The sequence below is a fragment of the Heterocephalus glaber genome, unplaced genomic scaffold (assembly GCF_053883595.1).
Source record: "Heterocephalus glaber isolate CG9 unplaced genomic scaffold, H.glaber_assembly_v1.0 deba00001688, whole genome shotgun sequence".
In the NCBI taxonomy this organism is placed as follows: Eukaryota; Metazoa; Chordata; class Mammalia; order Rodentia; family Bathyergidae; genus Heterocephalus; species Heterocephalus glaber.
In genome coordinates, this window is record NW_028258413.1 from 7887029 (window position 1) to 7910099 (window position 23071).

At 46.8% G+C, this 23071-nt stretch overlaps 1 protein-coding gene and 1 long non-coding RNA gene across 3 annotated transcripts in view; both read left to right on the forward strand.

The window, feature by feature from the left end:
- Positions 1 to 10012, forward strand: LOC147821907 (uncharacterized). Its single transcript, XR_015446392.1, has 2 exons — positions 1 to 5134; positions 6753 to 10012. It is a non-coding gene; the product is annotated as an uncharacterized LOC147821907 (long non-coding RNA).
- Positions 1 to 23071, forward strand: part of Manba (mannosidase beta) — an 83590-nt gene that overhangs the window by 53368 nt on the left and 7151 nt on the right. The window contains exons 14-17 of one of the 2 annotated variants that reach the window (XM_004866302.3): positions 14704 to 14848; positions 16888 to 17030; positions 17837 to 18094; positions 20560 to 21713. In XM_004866302.3, the coding sequence (XP_004866359.1) occupies positions 14704 to 14848; positions 16888 to 17030; positions 17837 to 18094; positions 20560 to 20784 (771 nt within the window). In that variant the 3' untranslated portion in view covers positions 20785 to 21713. Of the gene's footprint in view, positions 1 to 14703; positions 14849 to 16887; positions 17031 to 17836; positions 18095 to 20559; positions 21714 to 23071 lie in introns of those variants that run through there. The other variant, XM_087198730.1, reaches the window with a different exon arrangement.

Sequence of the window (23071 nt, forward strand, 5' to 3'; positions counted from 1 at the left end):
TCATGGTGGGTGAGGTTCCTGGGTGGCCACAAGAGGTCACAAAGATTTTGAAGGCTTTATGTACAAAGTAGGTTTTGATTCTGCTGATTTTAAGAGCTTTGTTTTCTTCATTATGACACGCTAACGTGTGAGATTTGAAATGGTTCATTTTTGGTATTTGTTTCTTTTGTAAGAACAGTTTAAGAAATTCTAAACTGTGCACGAAAATGCTCCCTAGTTCAAGATTATTATAAAGGTTTTTCTCATTAAGACAAGGCTTTTTCTCAAGGGTGAAACACAACAATGGAACCCAGGAGGGTGCAGAGATAGACTCGTGCATGATCTGGTCACCTGATTTACTGCATTTGCCACTGTGATTCAGGGGTCAAGGACAGCTTTATCAATAGACAGTGCTGTGTCAAATGGATACTTCAATGGGACAATAAATGAACCTTGACTCCATGTATACAAATGAATTTGGGGGCCAGGGATTTAGCTCAGTGGTTCCACTGCCTGCCTCGCAAGCTCAAGATTCCAAGTTTAATCCCTGGTACCAAAAAAAAATGAATTTGGTTACTGATCAAAGATTCAAATGTGGACACTGGGAGTTTAGCTCAGTAGTAGAGCACATGCTTAGTACGCCAAGGCCCTGGGTTTCATCCCTGGTACCCCCCAAAAATAAAATAAATAAGAGTCCAATGTGAAAGGTGCTACAATGAAGCTTCTAGGAGGAAAACAGAAACATATCTTTGTGACTTTGGGGTAGGAAAGAGTTCTTCAGCCAGGCAAAGCACTGGCCATACAAGAAAATGTTGATAAATTATACTTTGCTAAAATTATGGGCTCTGGTACTGGGACATAGCTCAGTGGTAGAGCACTTGCCTCACACGTTTGAGGTTCTGGCTCCATCCTCAGCACCACCAAAAACAAAAATAGGGGTTTCTGTAGATCAAAAAACCACTAAGAAAGAAAAAAGGCAAGCCACAGATTGGGGAACAATAGTCACAGTTTATGTATCTATTTTATTTTATTTTATTTTATTTGTGGCGGTGCCAGGGTCAAATGCAGAGCCTGTGCTTGTGAAGCGAGCACTCTGCTACTACTGAGCTACCCCCAGGCTGCAGCTCGTCTGTCTGATAAAACATATGCAGAGTGAAGAAGTTCTAGAAGTCGGACAAATAAGTCAGAAAACCTATGAAAACTGGGCAGAAACCTTGAACAGGCACTTTACCACAAAGATACCCAAAGGGTCAGTAAATATATGAAAATATGCTCACTTTTATTCTTAAGCAGAGAAATGCCAAATAAAGCTTTCCCTGCTGACCCTGCAGCAGAGGGGCTCACACTGAAAAGACTGGCAATGCCAACTGTAGGTGAGGAGGAGACAGCTGGAACTTTCAGGACTGCTGGTAGGAGCGCACCTTTGTTCAACCACTTTGAAAAAGCTTATGGCAGTTTCTATCAGGGCTAAATGGTTGGTTTCCTTTGGAATGAACATTTTTACATTCAGCTGTGTGCCTAAGAAAAACAGGTGCCTAGGGCTGGGGATTTAGCTCAGTGGTTCCACCACCTGCCTTGCAAGCACAAGGTCCTGAGTTCAATCCCCGGTGCCAAAAAAATCCAAAAAACAAAAACAAAAAAACCAGGTGCCCATCCACCAACAGATGTCTTCGATAATGTTCAGGGAAGCGGTGTTCACAATAGACCCAAACTGGAAACATAAATTTCCATAGAGAGGAAAAGTTACAAACAGACTGTGGTGTATTTGTGCAACGGAATGCTATGCAGTGATAAAAAGAACAAGCACTCGTAGCACCATCAACCTGGATGAGTCCCACAGTGAAACAAGCCAGACATAAAAAGGTGTATAGGTTCCGTTGCCTTTTGTGTTGGGATTCAGGTATAGAGAAGACTAGTCCAGATGTTAGAAAACAAACTAGTCTTTTTTTTGGAGGGGCATACGGGGGATTGAACTTGGGACCTTGCACTTGTGAGGCAGGCAGCAGAACCACTGAGCTAAATCCCCAGCCCCTAAAACAAACTAGTCTTAACCAGCATTGGTGAGCACTGCTTAGCAAGGGGCCACCAGGCTTTCTGTTTATGCCCTGATCTGTGGGTGGCTACACAGGCCTGTGTGTATCACAAGATTCTGCACGTTAGTATGCACCTTAGCAGGCTTTGTTTGTTTTTTTGACATGGGGTCTCACTGTGTAGTTCAGGTTGGCCTCAAACTCATACTCCTCCTGCCTCAGCCTCCTGAGTGCTGAGATTACAGGTGTGTGGCACCACGCCTGGCTCAATATATTTTTAAACACTTCTGTAGAGCTATAGTTGACATACATAAAATTCACTCATTTTCAGTGTATAGTTACATGGTTTTTAGTATATTCCATGGAGATCATCCCCATGGTGTCCTTCTAGAATATTTCTGCTACCCCAGAAAGGTTCCTGGTGCCCACTGAGTCACCCCTTCCCTTCCTCTAGCCCAGACTTTGGTTTACCCACACTTCAGGTAGCTGGGGTCTGCAGTGTGTGGGATCAGGGCCTGGTGTCTGTCACCAGCAGAAGGTCCCAGCTGGATCTATGTTGTCCCCCGTTCTGTGACATGGTCATACCCATTTGGTCTCCGATCAGCTGATCCACATGCAGATTGTTCCCACCTCTGATCGTTGCGAATGGTACTGGTGTTCATATTCTTGTGAGTCTTTATGTGGATGTAGGTTCTCTTTTTTGGGTCTAGGAAATATATGAGTGGCATAGCTGAGTAATATGGCAAAATTATGCTTCACTTTTTAAGTTAAACCGCTGAACTGAATTTTAGATATTTTCTTTTTTTTTTTTCTGCTACCAGTGATCAAACACAGGACCTTGTGCTTGTGAGGCAAGTGTGATGCCAATGAGCTAAATCCCTGGCTAGATATTTTCTTCTTAATGTTCCCATTTTACTTGTTTTATTTGCCTATTTTCTGTGACTACACACACTCAAGATTACATGAAAGTCATTCCTTACTTACCCCGTGTTTTTGGCATTCTTGTTTCAAGTTCTTAGAGAGATGATAAGAGATGGATCCTAGTTCTATCCATTGATCTGAAGATCAGAAGTCTTTGTTAAACATGATCACATTTTAAGTTTTTCTAATCTAAACATACAATTTTTGTCCAAACTTATGCTCATCAGTTTTCTCCTGTGTGAAAATGGAAATACCTGGGTAGAAGCTGAAGCAGAAATTGGTGAGCCAAAGGGAACATCTTTTAGAAGGTGATCTAAGGATAAAGAGAATCTTAACATCACAGCAGTGGTCTCCTAAATTAGGGGACTGTCTTCATTACTTTCTCATTGCTGGCACACAATTCCCGACACCCAGAGTTAAGGCAGGAAAGGTTTATTTTTTGGCTCAGTTTATAGAGGTTTCAGTCCATAGTTGGCTGGCTCCAAGGCAGGCTGGCATGGCAGAGGAGCACTGCAGAGGAGAAACAGTCCATGGCATGGCAGGGAGGAAGCAGAGAGAGATCAAGGGAGGAGGAGGGAGATCGACCTCTGTAGGCCATGCTGCCACTGACCACCTCCTCCAGCCAGGCTCCACCTCCCAGAGTCACATTTAGCTATAAACTCATCAGTGGACTAATCCAGTGTGAGTATCACATTCCCATGGTCCAATCACCTCCCATAAAGGCTTTGTGGGAACATCCAGATTTACATCATAACAAGAGTTTTTCCAGGGTAACATGTAGTTCAGGAAGTTACCAGGCACAGAGTTAAAGGTGAGGGTGCTGTCTGCCCCTTTCTGAGTGTTACAGTTCATCTTTTAAGCTTTTCGCAGCCAGTGAAACTGTTATGATTTATAAAACAGGTCAGTCCTTGGTCATGTGTGTGTGAGAGGGAGAGAGAGAGAGAGAGAGAGGAGAGAGAGGGAGGGCTTTTCAGCTGTTGTTTTTCCTGTTGTCCCCTCTCCTTCCAGCTGTTCATTTTATCACGGTTGCTTTATTCACTTTCCTCAAGGTCCTGACAGAAATAATTGTTCTTTTCTGAGCTTCTAAGCCTGCCAGCTGCAACGATGAGGAGCAGGCGTGTTGCAGACATACTGTTACGGGTTTGCTCATGACAGGTTTTGTCAGAGTCATGGTCTGAGTTGTCCCCTCAATGTGGCTCCGGCTGGCTTACCAGGTGGGATCTGCAGTGAAAGAGCTGAGGATTATGGCTTTCTGGTTTCATGTTTAGTTCTGGATTTCTGTGACTGAATGCAGATAGGAAGTGCTAGGGTAAAACATGTTTTCCTGTGGCTGTGCCAGTAGAGCCTCCATCTTGAATCTGTGCATGGGAATGAAGCCTCTTCTGTCCATCTCCCTGACCCGTTCCCATCTTGCCCTTTCCTCATCTCCTCTCTCAGCTCTAAGAACCAGGGTGCTTGTCTGTGCGCTGCTTTTAAAGGCTTCCTGATAATTAACCTGGTGCTGTGACCATTGGCAGTCTTGCCTGAGAAAGCTGGAGGAGAGCTTCTTTCCATGTGGACCCTGTCCTGCCTTCTCTTGTCTGATAGCCACATGGAGGCTCTCTCCTCAGTTCTCCTGCTATTCCAGAACAGTCTTGCCTCATTTTCTGACTTATCTTGTCAGTGTCCTCCACAGCCCCTACTCATGCATCTGACTATGTCTTTGTCACGAGACTCCACCCCCTCTGTGATGACTGATACACCTGTGAGCACCATGTGTGTAGCTCTGTGCCAGAAGCTTCTTTTGTTTGTTTTTGGGTTTTTTGTTTTGTTTTTTTTTGGTACCAGGGAGCGAACTCCGGACCTTGCGCTTGCAAGGCAGGCAGCGGAACCACTGAGCTAAATCCCTGGCTCAGCCTCCTTCTTATTAGTGATCACACAGGAAGCTGAGCGGACAGGAAGCTGGGTAGACAGGAAGCTGTGTGGACATAAGTTGGGCTGAAGCCATTTTGTCCTGACCCTTAGCTTACCGCCCTGCTAGTACTTTCATTTCTTTCCCCTCTGTTTACTGAGCACCCCTGATTGGTAGTGACCTGAGAAACTTGTTCCTCAGGGTCTGTTTTATCTCCTCATGCTGCAGGTAACTCCATCAGCCAACTTCAGAAAGAAGTTGAGCTCTAGGCTTGGGCAGGTGTCACGTGCCGCTGGTGACAGCCACTGGTTTGGTAAGCAGCACTGGGATGAGATGGGAGAGCCAGGTTGTACTGAGCGTTCATGATGGGGCAGGGTGGGTAAAAGCGGGCTCACCTGCAGAGCACCTTAGAAGGAGTGACTAATGACACAGGACGGTGTGTATTGGCTTCCTTCAAATGCAGCAGAGGTTTTAGCCATCATACAGTCTGCTTTGGTTGGATGTCTGCTAAATGCCAGGTACTAGCCATGAATTGTTTTGGACTCTCCCTTCATTCCTCCACCCCTCCATCCCTTCCTTCTCTGGGCATTGGACCCAGGGCCTTTGCACTGAGCTTCACTGCTTGCCCTTTTTTATTTTGAGATGGGGCTCACTAAGTTGCTGAGTTACCCAGGCTGGGCTCTAACTTGTGAACCTCCTGCTTCAGCCTTCCAGAGTGCTAGGCCAGGCTAGCTTTGCTTACTTTCTCATGTAATTCTGCTAGCCTCTCCAGACACCTGTATTGCTATTTGTATTTTGACAAATACAAATATGAGTAAATAGAGGCTCAGGAGGATTAATATTTTGTCCAAAGACTCAGAGCAGTGAATGGAGCATATTTTTTACTTTTAAACCCGTGTCTAATATTCTTTCACTTCCCAGCTAAGGGCCAATCTGTAATGGCTGAGGTGTTTGATTTAATTATAACATTAATATTCAGCAATTAAGTAAATCAGGCATCAGAAATTTAGCATATTAAATAAGAAACCATTTGGAACGCTACACAAAATCAATGAAACCATGAATTAGTTTTTTGAAAAGATCAACAAATCGACAAACATTTTAGCTACATTGGCCAAGGAAGAAAGGTGAAGATTCAGACAACTGAACCAGGAGTGAGGGAGTGAAAAGTGCTCCTCACCTTATAGAAATAAAAGCATTTTAAGGAAATACAGTGGTACCTCAGTTCACAAACTCAATTCTCTCTACGATTCTGGTCACAAACCAAGCTGAATGAGAAAAAAATTTCCCCACAAGGTCAACATTCAACCTAACCATTGAATTTGATTCAGTTCTTGACCAACTTGGTTTGCGACCAGAATCATGGAAAGAATCAAGTCTGAACTGAAGTACCACTGTACTATAAACAGTTACATGGCAGCAAATCAGGTCACCTAGATGAAGTGGAGAGATTGCTACAGAGACAGCCTACGGAAATTAAGAAGCAATACAGAATCTGAGTAGACCTATAACAACTCATAAGACTTAGTAATCAAAAAAACTTCCCTTACAAAGAAAAGTTCAGGGCCAGATGGCTTTGCTGGTGAATTCTAAAAATATTTAAAGAATTAACACCAATTCTTTACTTACTTTAAAAAAAGAAGGAGAGGGGTAAATACTTCTTGCCTCATTTTGTGAAGCCAGTATTATTTGATAAAGATATATCAGATAAAGATATATCAAGAAAAGGAGCCCACAGGGCCAGGGATTTAGCTCAGTGGGACCGCCCCTGCCTCGTAAGTGCAAGATCCTGAGTTTGATCCTCAGTATGGGGGTGGGGGGAGCAGCCTACAGGCCAATATTTCTTATGAAAATAGAGCGGGGAAAATCCTCAACAAAATCCACCCCACATGGAAGCATAGCATGCCATAATCAAGTGGTGTTTTCTATAGGAATGCAGTATTGGTTCAACATATGAAAGTCACCCAATACAACACACCAGATTAGGAGAATATGGAGAGAATAACCATCTCAACAGGTAAGGAAAAAGCATTTGACAAAACCTAACCTCAGGTGATACCTGACAGTTAGTTACCAGGGGATGCCCAATCACCTGATTGTGGGTACAGCAGAGGATGAAAGAATAATAAACAAGAATAAAAAATAAAGAATGACATTTTATTACTTGGAGGGCTAGGAATTGATCTTAGCTCTCTCCTGGCTAAGACCAGGATCTCTGGATTAGTCAGTATTTATGATTATAAAAGATAGCACGGTGGTAGAGGCAGATGTAGGGACTAGCAGAACTAATGCACCAGTGAGCTAGGCTTGTAGAAAGGGGAGTAACTATGTATTCTTGTGAAGGACAGGTCACACCGTTAACAAGGCACCTGTGCTATCTCGCAGGTCATAGCTAGCAAGCCACCTCTGTTATCTTTAGCTAATGTTTGATCTTGGAGAATGGCTGCACAGAGTCATAATTCCTCAGCTGTAGTGTTTACTTGTTACTAGAGCTGTCACAATCTCATTGATCATTGAGACCTGCATTGTGACCATTGGCATAGGAAAGTCTGTCTTTGTACACCAGCCAAAGGCTCATTTAGCAAGTCACACATAGGCCTTGGAATGATTCATAATTTTAATCAATAGCCAAGTTATAAGCCAAATAAATAATATCTAAAGCCTGCTAGTGCAGTTTCAAGCTGGTCTCCTGCACTTAACACCCTTTCGTGATAAAAACAACAACAACAAATTAGGAATAGAAGGGAGCTTCCTCTATTTAATAAAGGGCATCTCTGAGAACCTCGAAGCTGATATCATATCTAATGCTGAGAGACAAAGCTTTCAGCCTCGGGTCAGGACCAGCCAGGCTGCTCTCTTGCTGGTTCTGTTCAGTGTGTACTGGGGGTTCTGGCCAGGGGACTTAGGCAAGAAAATGAAAGGCAGCCAGATCAGAAGGAAGAAGGAAAACCATCCCTAGGTGACATTTAGAAAACCTAAGGAATCCAGAAACACTTGTCCAGAGTTACAGGATATAAGGGCAGTGGACACATGCCAAGCAGTAAACCACGTGAGAATGGGATTCAGTAAGAAAGAAAATACAGATGTCCTTTGACTTACAACGAGTTTACATTCAGAAGGCTAGCTGAAAACTGAAGATGTTGTAAGTCCAGCATGGATGTAATGCAGCCTCCTACCAGACCCACCGCCTGGCAGCAGTCCCCTGTGGAGGCTGTTGGCCTCCTGCTCACCTGCTGGCTGGTGCTGCAGTGGGTGACGCTTCTGGCGTGGTGAGAGGGGCCATCGTACTCCAGGTTTCCAGTCCCAGAAAAGAGTCTAAATCTGAAGTACAGTTTCTCTGGGCGTGGTGCACACCTGTCATCCCAGTACTCGGGAGGCTGAGGCAGGAGGATCACCTCACGTTTGAGGGCAGCCTGGGATACATAGTGCGTTCAAGGTCAGCCTGAACTACATAGTGAGACCCTGTCTCAACAAACAAAATAATAATTATTATAAAATATTAAATAACTACTTGGTTAGCTGATTATTAAAAAAAATTAGAAATACAGTTCTACTGAATATCACCTCTGAAGCATCATCAAGTAGGAAAACCCTAAGTAGATCATTGAGGGGCCTTCTATAATATAGTTCACCAAAGAGGTATGAGGCTGTCACACTGCAGACTACCAGAAATGTTGGAGGAAATTAAAGAAATGGAAGGACATCCTGTATTCATGGATTGGAAGACTTAATTGTTAAGATAACAGTATTCTCCAAGTCGAGCTACAGATTCAGTGCAATCTCAGAATTCCCACTGACTTCCCTTGAGAAAAGGACAAGTAGATCCTAGATTTCTTGTGGAGATCCAAGACTTGTCAGAGACAGTCTTGAGAAAGAAGAAGGAAGTTGAAGAAGTCCCATTCCAGCTTTAAAACTATTACAAAGCTACAGTGATCAAGACTGTGAGATCCTCACCGGGGGCCCGAACTAGATTGAGTCGGTAGAGTGGAGTCTAGAAATAATCACACACATCTGTGGTCAGTTGATTTTTAAGAAAAAATAGCTAGCTTTCTCCTAATTGATTTTATATATATAAAATCAGATTTTAATGGTATAGAACGTGATGCACACATACACACATTGTGGAATGGCTAAATCAAGCAATTTAAGATATGTACTACTCACATGCCTAGTCCTTTTTTGTGGTGAGAACATCAGATCTACTCTCTTAGCAGTTTGCAAGCATACACCATCTTGTTCTTAGTTTAGGACCATGTTGCACAGCGGAGCTCTGTAACTTCCTCCTCCTGTTAACAAAACTGCACCACCCTCTCCCCAGACCCCTGCCCTACCCCGGTGACCGTTCTACGTTCTATATATTCCGCATGTAAGTGAAATCATATAGTGTCTTTCTTTCTGTGCTTGTTTGTTTCACTTAATGTCCTCCAGATTAATCCATGTTGTCACAAATGACAGATTTCCTTGGTTTCCAAGACCAGAAGCATTCCTTCGTGTATGTGTGCTGCTCCTCTGGTGACAGTTGCTTGAGTGATTCCCTGTCCAGCCTGCGTTGACCTGTGCTGCGGTAGCTTGGACTGCAGGTGTCTCCTCCACATACTGATCTCATTTTCTTTAGATACAGACTCAGCAGAGGGACTGCTAGAGCACATGGTGCCCTATTTTTAATTTTCTGAGGAGCCACCATACTGTTTTCTGTAACAGCTAAAATGATTTACATTCTCAAGTCAATGCAATGGAGAAAGAAATAGTATTTTCAGCAAATGGTGTTAGAACAGCCTGATGTCATAAGCAAAAGAATAAGTTGAGAGCCCTCTCTCATACCATACAGTGTTAACTCAAACTGGATCTAAGATCTAAATGTAAGAGTTAAAACTATAAAACTATTAAAGGAAAATATAGATATGTCTTTGTGGTTTTGATTAGGCAGCAGTTTCTTAAATACGATACCTAAAGAATAAGCAACCAAAGGGAAAATAGATAAAGTGTATCATCAAAATGTAAAACTTTTGTATGCCAGAGAACATTATCAAGAAAGTAAAAACAGGCCAGGGATTTAGCTCAGTGGTTCCTCTGCGTGCCTTGCAAGCGCAAGGTCCCGAGTTTGATCCCTGGTACCAAAAAAAAAAAAAAGAAAGTAAAAAGAACATCCACACAAAGGGAGAAAAAAGTTCAAATCATATACATTCGACAGGGATCTACTGACTTGACTATATGAAGAGCTTTTACAATTCAGTGGTGAAAAGGGCAATTTAAAAAATGGTAAAGGCTTTGAATAGTTTTTTTTTTTTACTTTGTTTTTTGGGGTTTTGGAGACAGGGTCTCACTATGTAGTCCAGGCTGGGCTTGATCCCACAGTGATCCTTCTGCCTCAGCCTCCCGAGTGCTGGGATCATAGGTGTGCGCCACTACTCCCAGCAGAATAGATATTTCTTTAGAGAAAATGGCCAAGAAACATGAAAAGTTGCTCAACATCATTGGTTGTTAGGAAAATACAAATCAGAATCATGACTAGCACTCATATCCACTAGGATTACCTAGAATTTCTCTTTCAAAGGAATGCAAGTGTTGGCACCCATGTGGAGAGGTGCTGGTGTGAATGTGAAGTGTTTGTGTGCTGTGAGCATCAGGTGTGTCATTGCCATGCCCAGCCATTCTACTCCTAGGTAAGAAATTCAAAAGCCGTATTCACACTAAAATGTGTGCATGGTGTTCATAGCTCCATTTTTCATCATAACCAAAAAGTGGAAAGAACCCAAATGTTCATCAACCTGAATGGGTGAACAAAAGGTGGCCTCCTGTAGGTGAAATCGTTTTCAGAAAGAGAAAGGAATCAGTCCTGACGCATGCAAACAGCACAAATGAACCCTGAAAACATGCTAGTGAAAGAAGCAAGACACAAAAGCCATGTACTGAACCGTTCCATTTACATGCAATGTCCAGATTAACTAAATCCAGACAGGAAGTAGAATCATGGTTTCCGGAATCTGGAGAGAGGGACTAATAGGGAGTGATTGTTAACCAGTATGGTGTTTCTTTTTGGGGGTGATGAAAATATTCTGGACATGAATTATGGAAAGATTTTGACAACCTATGAGTACCCTAAAAACCAATGAATCATAAACATTAAATTATATGTGATAAGTGATTTATATTTCAGTTTGAAAAACTGCTTTATTGGATGATCCTTATTAGCAGGATGATAAATAAAATATCTAAAAATTGGAAGAGCTTAGCCACATGGCTGCTCTTAGTTCCGGGGTGGGTTCTGTCTTTGAAAGAGGCACTACAGCTACAGTCTTGTCACTTGGGAGCCAGGGAGTGGGTTTGGGAAGGCAGCTGGCACCTCTGTCACAGCAGCAGAGCCAGCCTTGGGGCCCAGGCCTCTTCACCATCCCATCTGTCCCTTCAAGGAGACTGATTTCATGAGTGGAATCAACAAGCTGTTGCAAGTGGCATATTTTAAAAACTAAAATAAGATGTGCCAGCTTGCACTGGGGCTGAGTAACCTAGGAAGTGACTGAGTGTCTATATTTGTGGTAACGAAGCCTCCCTTCCTAGGAAAGGGAGTGTGGTGTGTAAACACAGGTACATTTTAAAAGGGAAGCAGCAGCTCCAGAGGTTGTCTAAGGAATTACAATTGTGCAACATGACGAACAGTGCCTTTTTGTCACTGAAACAAATACCTGAGATGATCAACTGACAGAGAAGAGGGTTATTTTGGCTCACAGTTTTAAGAGATTTCAGTCCAGAATCCATTGGCTCCACGCATAGCACCACAGTATGGCAGGAGTGTGGCAGGGCCACCCTGCAAAAGCGAGAGAGGAACAGACCACCCTGTGACCCAAAGACCCTGTGACCCAGGCCCCTCTGCTTAAGGGGCACCACCCCCCTGGCAGTGCCATGCTGGGGCCCAGGCTTCACCAGTGGACCTTTGGGGGACACATCCAGACCCCAGGGGTTCATGTCTGTCTCACAGTGTAAATGCACTGAATCCATCATCAGCGGGACCCCAAAATCTGAACAGTTCCTGCCTTGCTCAGAAGTCCAAGTCCAAGTCTTCTCTGAGCTTTGAGGCTGATTCTGCTGTGAGCTTCTATAAAAGTCAAAGAACAGCTGACATACAAACTCTCCTCGTTTAATGACCCAGTCCACTTCCTGTTGTCAAAAGAATTGGTTGCTAAATGAGAACTCGTATAGAGTATGTATGTGACAATATTCCAAACAAAGAAAAGTTCAAAGGAGATTCCAAGTTGATGACTTTGCTTTTATTTGCATAACTCTTCCATGCAGTACTGAAATGTATAACAGGACATAAAACTACAGTACTGTACTGTACAGTGCAATCAGCAAAAATCACAGTACTGTATAAACGAGTACTGCACAAGAAAGACACTGTGGCTATATCAACAAGATGTACAGAACTGTACCGAAGAAAAGGAAAAGAGACAGGTCCTAAGTCTGAGCAGTGAGTTATAAGTCTGAACAGTTGTTAAATAGTAAACAGGTAGGCCGTTAAACAAGGGAAATCTGTATACTCCTTAGGTGTAGTGGCAGAGGGTAAACATTCCCATTCCAAAAGATAGAGACGGGAGAATCAGACCAAAGGAAGACCAGGCCCCAGCAAGGTGTTAATGCTAAAGCTCCATGTCCAGTACCAGGGCCTCAACATGTCCACCAGGGCGTGGACAGCTGCACTCCTGCAGCCCCACTGTTATCCATCTCTCAGGGTCACCGGGTGAGACCAGGAAGGGTGCATCTCCCTCCCACTCCTCCCTTCTCTCTCTGCTTCCTGGCTGCCATGAGGTGAGCAGTGCTCCTCTGCCAGACCCTCCCACCATGTCCTTCTGTCTTGCAGCCGGCCAATGACGGATGGAAAATGTGAGCCAAAATAAAGCCATTCCTCTGAGTTTTAGGTGTAGGGTATTGTGTCTCAGCAACCAGGAAGCATCTAAGGCGTCAGTTTCTAAAGAGGAAGGGTTGATTGGGGCCTGCAGCTGTAGAGGTTCCAGTCCATGACGAGCTGGCCGAGTTGCTCTGAGCCTATGAGGAGCACCACAGCCTGGTGAGCAGCTCGGCTCACAGCAGGAAGTGGAGGAGAGAGGACCCTGTGTCCTGCATCCCTGTGAGGGCACAGCCCTGGTGACCTGAGGATCTGCGAGCAGGCCCCACCTCTCAGGGCTCCCTTGGCCTCCCAAGAACCCCATGCTGGACGAAGCCTTGAACACAGGGATGTCTTGGGGACACTTCCCGAACCACAGCAGTGTGCTTCATTCACGACCCTGGGCTGGCGCCTGCTGGCTTTAGTGAACTCGGGTCTCTGTTAGTGGTGCAGTGTGGTCCCGGGGTGGTAGGTACTGGACCACGCTGGAGCCCGACACCCTGCAGAGCCTCTGTTCTCGCCTTCTGCTAACTTCAGGCTTGGCAGGTCCTGGTGAGAGCTGGCCTGGTGTCCTTTCCTCCACGGCCATCAAAGGATAGGAGTCCTGCTCCTGGTGTAAAATTTTTTAAAGTATGGAAATTCAAAGGGATTAATGATATTTATCATTAGCCAGAAAAGTTAAGTGATAGTAAGGAAATTAATGTTACAATGGATGTACAGAAATATATGTATATGTTATAAAAACTGGTATAATTTAGGTACTGAGACCCCGGGGATGTGTGGCTCTGGCCCATGGAAGGCCGCATCCTGATGTCTTTGATAGTAGCTGGTATCTCGATGTCACTCTACTGGAGGAGGGCAGCGGGGTGCAGTCTCGTAGTGCTCCTGTATGAAAATCCCTCCCTGGGTGAAATCCAGTTCCTGGTCTCACTGTTCTGCTCTCTGAATGAAGCTCACGGCCTTGGCCGTCTCTCTGGGTTCTCCTCAGGACCCTCCTGGCCACAGCTCCAGGGCGGAGCACTGCACGCCAGCATCAGTGACAGCAGCTAAAAGTGACCAGCTGCACAGTGAGGATGGCAGGGATTAGAGGTGCTGCAGGAAGTTCTTGGGGCCCCTGAGAGAAGAACTAACCCCCCTGTGTCATTGCTGCATCCATCAGCTGCTCTGCTGTATCTGCGGAATTATATGCATAAGAAATCCTACTTTGCCAGGTGTGGTGCACACCTGTGATCCCACCACTCAGGAGGCTGGACAGGATTTCCATGAGCTCGAGGCCAGCATGGGCTTCATAGTGACACTCTGTCTCAAAAAACAAAACCAGACAAACCAGCAAAAAAAAATAAAAGTGAAACCGTACCGAGAAAAAAATCATGATATCAAAACAATAGTTTGACTAGAACAAAGGGCTAGACATGGACTACATCAGATGCATAATGTTATTTTTCCTGTAGGTTTTTTTCTAATAAAAAATTTTAAAAATAGCTATGAATCTATTAGGCAAACCCAGTATTAGAAAACAAATCAACCAATGTTTGACTACATAGACCATTTGTTCTGGACTAGTAGTCTTTGTTTTTCTTCATTTCCTACATTGTTAGCAAAGAATCTTTTACATGTCCTATTTCCTTTGTCTCCCTTTTTTTTGGATTTGTTTTTTTGAGACAGAGTCTTGCTATATAGCCCAGGTGGCTTCAAACTGAACTCCTGCCTCAGCCTCCAGAGTGCTGGGATGACAGGCATGTGTCCCCACACCTCGCTGTCACCCATTGTTACAATAAATCAAGCACCAATCTTCCCAGACAGACCTGCTGTTACAGCAGCTGCTGTTCTCCCTGGGGCTAGCTCCATACCTAGTGTAATAATGGTATTCCTATTGCTAATGGAATTCCCTAGTTCATCCAGTTTTCTCTAAAAACGAAACCCCTCATGCCTGTACTTCCTTCAGATCTGGACGGCCTAGTCACACAATAATGCCTATGTGTGTGTATGTCTCCCCCACTCAGGTGATGCAGGCCCAATGCGTGAAAACAGAAACGGAGTTCTACCGCCGCAGCCGCAGCGAGATAGTGGCCGGTGAGGGCCACACCATGGGTGCGCTCTATTGGCAGCTGAATGACATCTGGCAGGCTCCTTCTTGGGCCTCTCTAGGTAAGAGCTTCAGTGTCCTGTATCAGAAAGAAGCAAGACCTGAGGGAGAAGGACCAAGAATGCACTGAGCTTGAAGGGCCAGGTGAACCGAGGCAGAGCTGAGTTCCAAGGAGCTGTTGGAACTGAGTGTGTGACCCACAGCCCCCACTCATGTCAGCAGTGTCTCCTTGGCCTTAGCAGTGATGAGTATTAGTCATCAGTGCGAACCAATACCTGAGAGGTTTAGTCTGACTCACAGTTTCAGGGGATTCAGTCCATGGTCAGCTGGTTCCAAGGCATAACCATCATGGCCGAAGGGCCTGGCAGGGGAAAGATGCTCCCATCATGGCAGCTGGGAAGCAGAGCAGGGAAACAGCGCCAGAGAGACCCAAGGTCACCCTATGACCCTCCCAGAAACACCCAGAAGTGTGCCACTCCCATCCTCAGGGCAGCTCCCAAGCCAATCACTAGACTCCCCACCCTGACCCCCACAGGGGGCTCTGAGCACTGTGTGTGCGGTCACAGCATCCCAGAGAGGGACAGTTCATATCCAGAGATCCCAGCCATGTGTCTTGCAGTTATAGCATAGTGTAGGAAGATTCTGCCCGGGAGGATTGGCCCACTTAGCTGCTAAAGTGCTCCTTCTCTGGCTCTGTTACTCTGTAGGGTCATCTTCATTGCACCCTGTTTGTTGCAAGCACAGGAGATAGTACAGTCAGAGATCCAGCCTCAGCTGGTTGAGCTGCCAACCTTCCCGGTTCACTAGCAGCAGGTGAGACACTGGCGTGGAGCTTGTAGTTTGAGCGATCCCATCTACTTGGGTACAGTTAGCAAACATGAAGCCATAATAATGTCTTTGACCTTCTCTGGAGGTGATTTGAGGTGAAGTTCAGATAGTAATAACAACAGTAGCTTTGAGTCAGAAATGGGGGAGGGCCTCCCAGTAAACAGGCCGACTCGTGGGCATGGATGCAAGCCCTGGAGTCCATCCCAAGCCTGGTTAGTGCCCTGCAGGTAACTCAGGGGTCTGCCCAGGTCTTCCAGCACCGATGGAGGAAGGCGCATGATGGAATCTGGCAGGCAGAGATGGGACAGCTGCGGGGACGCTGGAAAGGTGGACAGAGGGAGGCTGCTCAGAAGCCCTGGGACACTGGCCCTGCTGTCTGTTGGTGTCCAAGGTTGTGGCTGCTGAGTCTGAGTTGAGTCAAGAAACAGGAGAGCCCAGATTGGCCTTGAACTTATGGTGATCCTCCTGCCTCAGCCTCCCGAATGCTGGGATCACAGGTGTGCGACATCACACCCGGCAGCCTTGCCTGTGTGATGACTGCACGTGGATCATTTGTAGAAGTTCCTCAGGGAGGGGATGATGGCACAGCAAGAATTTAGCTGCTTCCTCAACCCGGCAGGACCCTGAAACGTGGGGGGTGCACTGCTTTGGGGAAGAGTCTTGTCCTGAAATGGACAAATGGTCAGTTGGAAGGTGGTGGAAGTGCCAGTTTTGGGGTTTGTTGTACTGGCTGTGTCACCAGGATGTGAACCCCCCGGGTTCTCTGCAGGTTCTGGTCAGTTGTGGCACAGGTACTAACTCCCCTGGTGCATGTTTTCCTCCTCTGTTCCAACCTTGCCAGCCCTGTTTGCAGAGCTGCTTTGGATCCCCAAGGGCTTTATGCCCAGGGAAAGGAGGCGCTGAGTGTTGAGTGGCTCTTGCGACCATTTGCAGCAGGCGCCCCCAGCAGTGCTGTGATGGGCTCGTTGTGTTTGTGGGGAGAGGGACACGGCTCCGGCTCCCTGAGCACTGTCGCCTTGGCATGTGCTGTCTGGGAGCCGGGTTTGGGTTTAGAACCTGCTCCTGGTGGGTTTGAATCCCCCACGGAGCCCCTTTGCCTTCAGTGGCCAGGTTGATGGGCTGGGACACCAAGGATGCCCAGGGTCCTGACCGTGTGTGGCCCCGACCCCCTCACCCTGGAAACTCCTGTCAGCCGCCCAGCCGCCCACGGGACAGTGGGGACAGGGACTCTGTCCACTGGCCCTGGCCTCTCTGACCTCCCCGCTGCCCACAGAGTATGGCGGCAAGTGGAAGATGCTGCACTACTTCGCCCGGCATTTCTTCGCCCCGCTATTGCCCGTGGGCTTCGAGGATGAGGCCGTGTTTCACATTCACGGCGTGTCTGACCTGCATGAGGACCGGAACGTGACGCTCACCGTGAGTCACTGGGGCCTTGCTCCAGGACATGGAGGGCTGGAGATGAGCTCCTTGGTGCTTGGGTTGTGTGGCTTTGGGGACAAATAGCGAAATGAATTTGCATCAAAATATTTTCAATGGCTATGGTAGAAAATGTGCTGTCCTCGGGGTCAGAACACAGAGTGGACAGCAGTCGGGTTACGGCTCTGCCGGGAGCTCTGGACCACTTGGCCAGCCAGCATTCTGTCTTCGAGGCGACACAGCAGCCTGTTGCCCTGGAGGTGTCTGAGAATAGTGAATTACCTGAATTATATAAACTGCAAAGTGCATGCAAGTGTAAGCTTACTTATAAACAAGACAATCAGGCAGTATTCCAAATTTTGCAAAAAGAACTGGTTAATCTTGGTGTGTTAAAGTTGAAATCAGTAAGACTACCTGGGAGGGGCAGTTAGAAAAATAAACTTGCATTTATAACAAGTTTAGGCAAACAGAAAAGGGCAGCGAGTCCCTGTGTTGGACGGCCGCCCTTGGGGGGCGCTGGCCACACTGGAAGCCGGCTGTGTGTGGGGTTCCTGTGCTGACTGCAGCTCCTGTCTCCCGAGGGTGGTCTTCGATGCCCACCACTGCCTGTGACGTCCATGCGGTCATTGGTCTCCTTGTCCACGTGAAGAAACAGAGGCTGAGTGGCTTGGGGACTTGGTCACATGGCCAGCACCCAGCAGCCTGGGGTTGAAACCCAGCTTTGCTGTCCCCTAGCCAGGTGTGCCGTCCCCGCCGCAGTGACTGTCCCTACTCTCAGGGTTCCTTCTTGCCGCTTCCTCCCACAGCTGACGGGGCACTCCTGGCGCTCCCTGCAGCCCGCATGTGTCCAGGCCACAGAGTCCTTGGTGATGAAGGCGGGGACTGCCACCTGTCTCTACAGCGAGCCCATGGGCCGCCTGCTGAGCAGGTGCGGGAACTGCACCCGGCGAGGCTGTGTGCTCTCCTTCTACCTCTCGGCCGGCCGCGAGCTCGTGAGCCCAGTCAACTACCACTTCCTGTCGTCCCTGAAGGACGCCGAGGGGCTGCTCAAGGCGCGCATCTCGGTAAGCCCTGGGCCTGTAGAGCCCGCGGCTGCATCCTAGCCGCACACCTCCCCCTTGGTTCAGGGGTGACCTCGGCCTTTGGGAGACACCCCTCACGCTGGATGCAGAGACCCGAGGGCTTTCACTTGCAGTGCAGGGCTTGAGCAGGGGTTCGGTTTCCACCCCAGCTTCTGCCAACTGCACCCCATGGGTGTGCACCGGAACCCAGGTGCTTCGCTGCGTCCCGTGACCTTCAGCACAACCCCATGGTGTTAACCCATGCTGAGACCAAGCAGCAGCGCAGGGTCCTGCATCCCAGTTTTGCCTTTGTAAGTCTGGTCTGTAATCACAGCACTCCCTGCTCTGGGGCTTAATCACCAAAGCTCTAACTGCCAAGAGAGAAAAGAGGTAATTTAGGCTGCGATGTTACAAAACTTGTGCCGCTGGAGGGCGTGGGCTCTGGCCGATTGGAATCCCCCCCAGTAACTGACAATACTTTTCAAGAAAGTTTTATTTTCTGTTTTTAACAAATCTTAAATGTGGTTTATACTTTTATTTCATTGAGAAAGCATTTTAAAACTGACTTTAGAAGTCATATAAAAACAGTATCCTTGTTTGTTTGTTTTTTTTTCTGAAAAGGGCGTACCAGTTGAAGACATACCTTGTTTCCAAATTAACAGTGAAATATTCACATAGTGATGCCCAAATTCTCTGCAATGACGAGGTAGAACAGATTGGAAGGAAATGACGTATGCTTACATAGCTTTTTTTCCCCTCTGGATTTTCTTTTCCGGTACCTGGGATCTTACTCAGGACCTTGCGTTCGTGAGGCAGGTGCGGCGCCACTGAGCTAAATCCCCGGCCGAGCTTTTCTTTCTTCCCCCAACAAATTGTGTGGCATTCACACAAAAACATAACTGTGGGACTGGAAAAGGTTTGGTTTCTAAATGAATGGATTGGAAAACATTTTTTCTTTCTTTAGCTGGGGCTTCTCGTCTTCTCTTCGTCCTAAAGTAAGCATAACATAAGTTGTCGTTCCTCGGGGAATGACGGGCTGAGCACTTGGCGTCCCTCTCCGGGAGGCTAGGCGGACTGAAGCCAGAGACCAGGCTCCAGCAGGGGAAAGGGGGGCCGGTGCCCGACTACAGGCCTTCCCCAGAGTGCTTTACCGAGTTTCTTTTCTGCTTCTATCAGTGTAGGTTTTCTTTTTATAACTGAGGCCCTGGAATGATAATCATGCCAGTGCCTTGGGGCTGAGCTGATACAGTAAAAGAAATGCCCTTTGAAGTACTTTATGTTACACAAAACATAATGAAAGACCCTATAGCATAGCATGGGGGAGGTGTGATCAAAGAATAGCATATATTTAAATTAAAAAATTACCACAGGGCTGGGGATTTAGCTCAGTGGTTCCGTTGCCTGTCTCACAAGCACAAGGTCCCGAGTTCGATCCCCGGTGGCAAAAAAAAAACCATTACCACAGTAAAACACACATTGCCATGAATCGCCCTCAGAATCTGCCCTCTTGCTTGAAACACACTGATCCCATCGTTCCTGCCACCCTCTGAAGCCGTTCTGGAGCCCTGCTTCATGAGTGTCTTTAGTTGTGCTGTTGGGTGGCTGCCTCAGTGTCCTGAATTGTTTGCCTTTCATGGTCATTTTGACTGGGGAGAGCTGGAGTCACAAGGCACCAACCTGGTGACGAAGGTGGATGAGGACTCAGCATCGTGTTTTTACAAGCCTACCTTTCTGTTGGATGGCGCTCAGCAGCAGCTGCATTCACTATATTTTTGATCACAGCTCATAAAGAGCCTCAGGAAAGAGGACTTCAGAGCTGCTGCAGAAAGTGTGAAGGACCATGGGATTAGTGTGTTTGGCTTGAGGGGGAGAATTTTGGGGGATTGGTGACCATATGTTCTTTACTGTAATAAACCTCTTTTTGATACTGGAGATCGAACCCTGGTTTTTGCGGTTGTGGGGCAGGCGGCGGCACCACTGAGCTAAATCCCCAGCCCTGTAACAAACATTTTAAACGTGAGCACTGCTGTCCTCTTCACTCACCCTGTGTCTGCCCCACCCTGCTGTGCTAATGGCTCACTGGCCCGAAGGCTGCTGTCCGGCTTGAGTTTCAGAGCCTCAAGGTCAGCTGGCGTCTGTGCTCTGCAACAGGTCCAGACATGTCCTCAGCAGGTCACTTAGGCCACCGCCTTATGCCAGGTGGTCCTTCCTGCTCTGAGAAAAGCGCCCTGAGATAGAAAGCTTTAAGGTCCTTGTGAAATGTGCTCCTTAATATTCGGAGTCTCACATTTCCTTGGTTTGAAATTATAGTGCAGTCATTTCCCATGGAGCTAAGCACTGCTGAGTGTCTGACCCAGCAGGAGCAGGTGCTGGAGACTTGATCCTCCCTGGGCTCTCTGACTCCCAGGTGTGGCATTAGACCCCCTAGCCCCTCCCTCACCCTTCTGGGTATTCATCTTCTTTTCCAGGCCACCGTCTCCCAGCAGGGTGACACATTTGCCTTTGAGCTGGAGACGTCAGCGGTGGCACCCTTCGTATGGTTGGACGTAGGGAGCATCCCGGGGAGGTTCAGCGACAACGGTTTCCTTCTGACCGAGAAGACACGGACTGTTCTCTTTCACCCGTGGGCGCCCACCAGCACGAGTGCCCTGGAGCATTCTCTCCGTGTCACCTCCCTGGCAGACATTTACTGAGGGGTCCAGGTTACGAGTGTCCACAGGTGACGTCCCCAGGCAGGGCCGCATCTAGGTGTCCCGGATCTGGCCAGGCTGTGTTCTGGGTCAGCCCTGCCTGTGCCGTGCCTGGGGCCCTTCCAGGAGTCACAGGAAAGGTACAGTGGCAGTGTCTGTGGAGCCACACCCAGGAGGCTGTGAGGTACTGTGGGCCTTTCACAGTCAGCATTGAGAAATGCTGGCTTTAATTACTGTTTTTGTAGCACACGTCTGCAGTAGGTAACAACCACATTCCTTGTGGGAATCATGCGTAATACCTCTGGTTCCTTCCGTCTTGCTGAATAATCTACTGAGGTGCCTGGTTACTGGAGCTTCAGCTGTCAGAATGAGAGATTTCTTGGTGACACCATGCTGATCACAGTTCCCAGACTGTTCAGGGGTTGATTGTTGTCGTTTGGTTACTATTTGGGGGTAAGATTCTTACTCATTTTGAGTTATTAAATAAAAAAAACTGCTTTAGTGACCATAACTTATTTTTTAAAAGACCCTTAGAGTGATCCTTTAAAAAATAAGCTGGCATTGAAATCACCGTGGGCACTAGAAATTTTGGGGTGCCCTGACATTGGCACATGGGTGAGCTTCAGATTTGGCCAAGTCCAATGAGATTTTGAGCTCAAAGGGATGGATTAAATGTAGACTTGTTGGCCCTGGCACTAAGTGATGTTACCTTTATCAAGAGTTTAGATCATTTATTTATATTGATTAACTGTACCTTGCTTTAAAATTGTTCGGTTATTATCACATTTACAACATTACACTGATAAGAAAGATAATGGTGCAAAATGTTAATAAGTAGTTAATGAGGGTAAAGCTATGTGAAGTTTTTGTATTATTTTTGCAGTTTTTCTGAGTTTGAAATTATATAAAAATAAAAGCTATATGACAACTTGCTATTTCGTCTGTGACTTGTTGAATCATGCCCCAGACGTTGTGCTGGGTATTCCTCATTGTGCCTGTGACACTGGGCCTTGCCGGCAGAAGGGCTGCCCCCTTCTTAGTGCGAAGCAGCTCTTCTGGCTGTCCGGGAGGTGAGCTTTGACCTACATTGGCTGGAGTTTACACGGAGTTCTGCAGTTTTAGTCAAGCTTCCCAACTTCTGTATTTGATTTTTCTGTGTGTGGTAAAATGGGAATAATAAGCCAGTTGTTCCTGGGTGTGGTGGCCCATGCCTTTAATCCCAGCACTTGGGAGGCTGAAGCAGGAGTGCTTTGAGTTTGAGGCCAGCCTGGACTACACAGGGAGTTCAAGAGCAGCCTGGAATGTATAGGGAGACTTGTCGGGAGTAATGCTACATAATTTTAGGGAAAAATCATTTGATTAGCCTAGTTCTCCTGCCTATAGCACAGCTATGGAATTCTGAGACATAATTGCATTTTGGCCTCCAGTCACAACTGAGACCTCAATGATCCAGTGATGCTGTGATTCTCCAGGACAAGAAACATCCTGGGAGCTGAAAACATCCTGGGAGCTGAAAACATCCTGGGAGGAACAAACATCTACTCAGTTCCTCCTTGTTCTTGGATTGTTACATCTTGTTTACAGGATGTACTGAACTCTCTGCAAGTCATTTGTTACATTTGTTTCTCCCGATGTCTGAATAAAAGGTGCGGTAAGCTGGTGGCTTTTGTCTTTGCTGCTCAGAGCAGCACTGATCGGACCCAAAGCTGAGCTTCTTCTCAGTCTCATTTTTCTACTTTCCTATAATTAGCCTTGTGCTGCTGTGGCTCTCAGGAGACTAGGACTCACTGCAGAGGTTCTAGTAAACTCCCCTTTCTCTGTTCGCTACAGAGACTTTTACTAAAAAGCAAACAAGCAAAAAGCAAAAAAAAAAAAAAAGGAATAATAACACCTACCATGTTAAGTTTGTTTAGGAGAACAAATAAAATAATTTGGCTAAAGGGTGTGGCCCCGTGGGTGGGAGCGTCCCTTGGGTCCCAGCCAGTTGTCCAGCCACACTTTCCCAATAGCAAGCCATCCGCTGAGGCCTCCTGGCCACGTGACTGTGCACATCACCTCCCCGGATGAACCCCCGCTGCTCCCTCTCTGAAACACAGACTGGTGCGACAGGCTCTGGAGTGGAGGCGATGCTGAGTCCATGCTTGGGGCGCCTTTTACCACAATCGTGGTCACCGGTTCCTGTGTGGAGCAGTCGTGAAGATGGAGCCAAGACACGCAGATTCTTTCTCCTTCCCTCTCTCCCTCGAGATGGAGTCTTTTTATATAGTTCAAACTGGCCTTGAGCTCACTG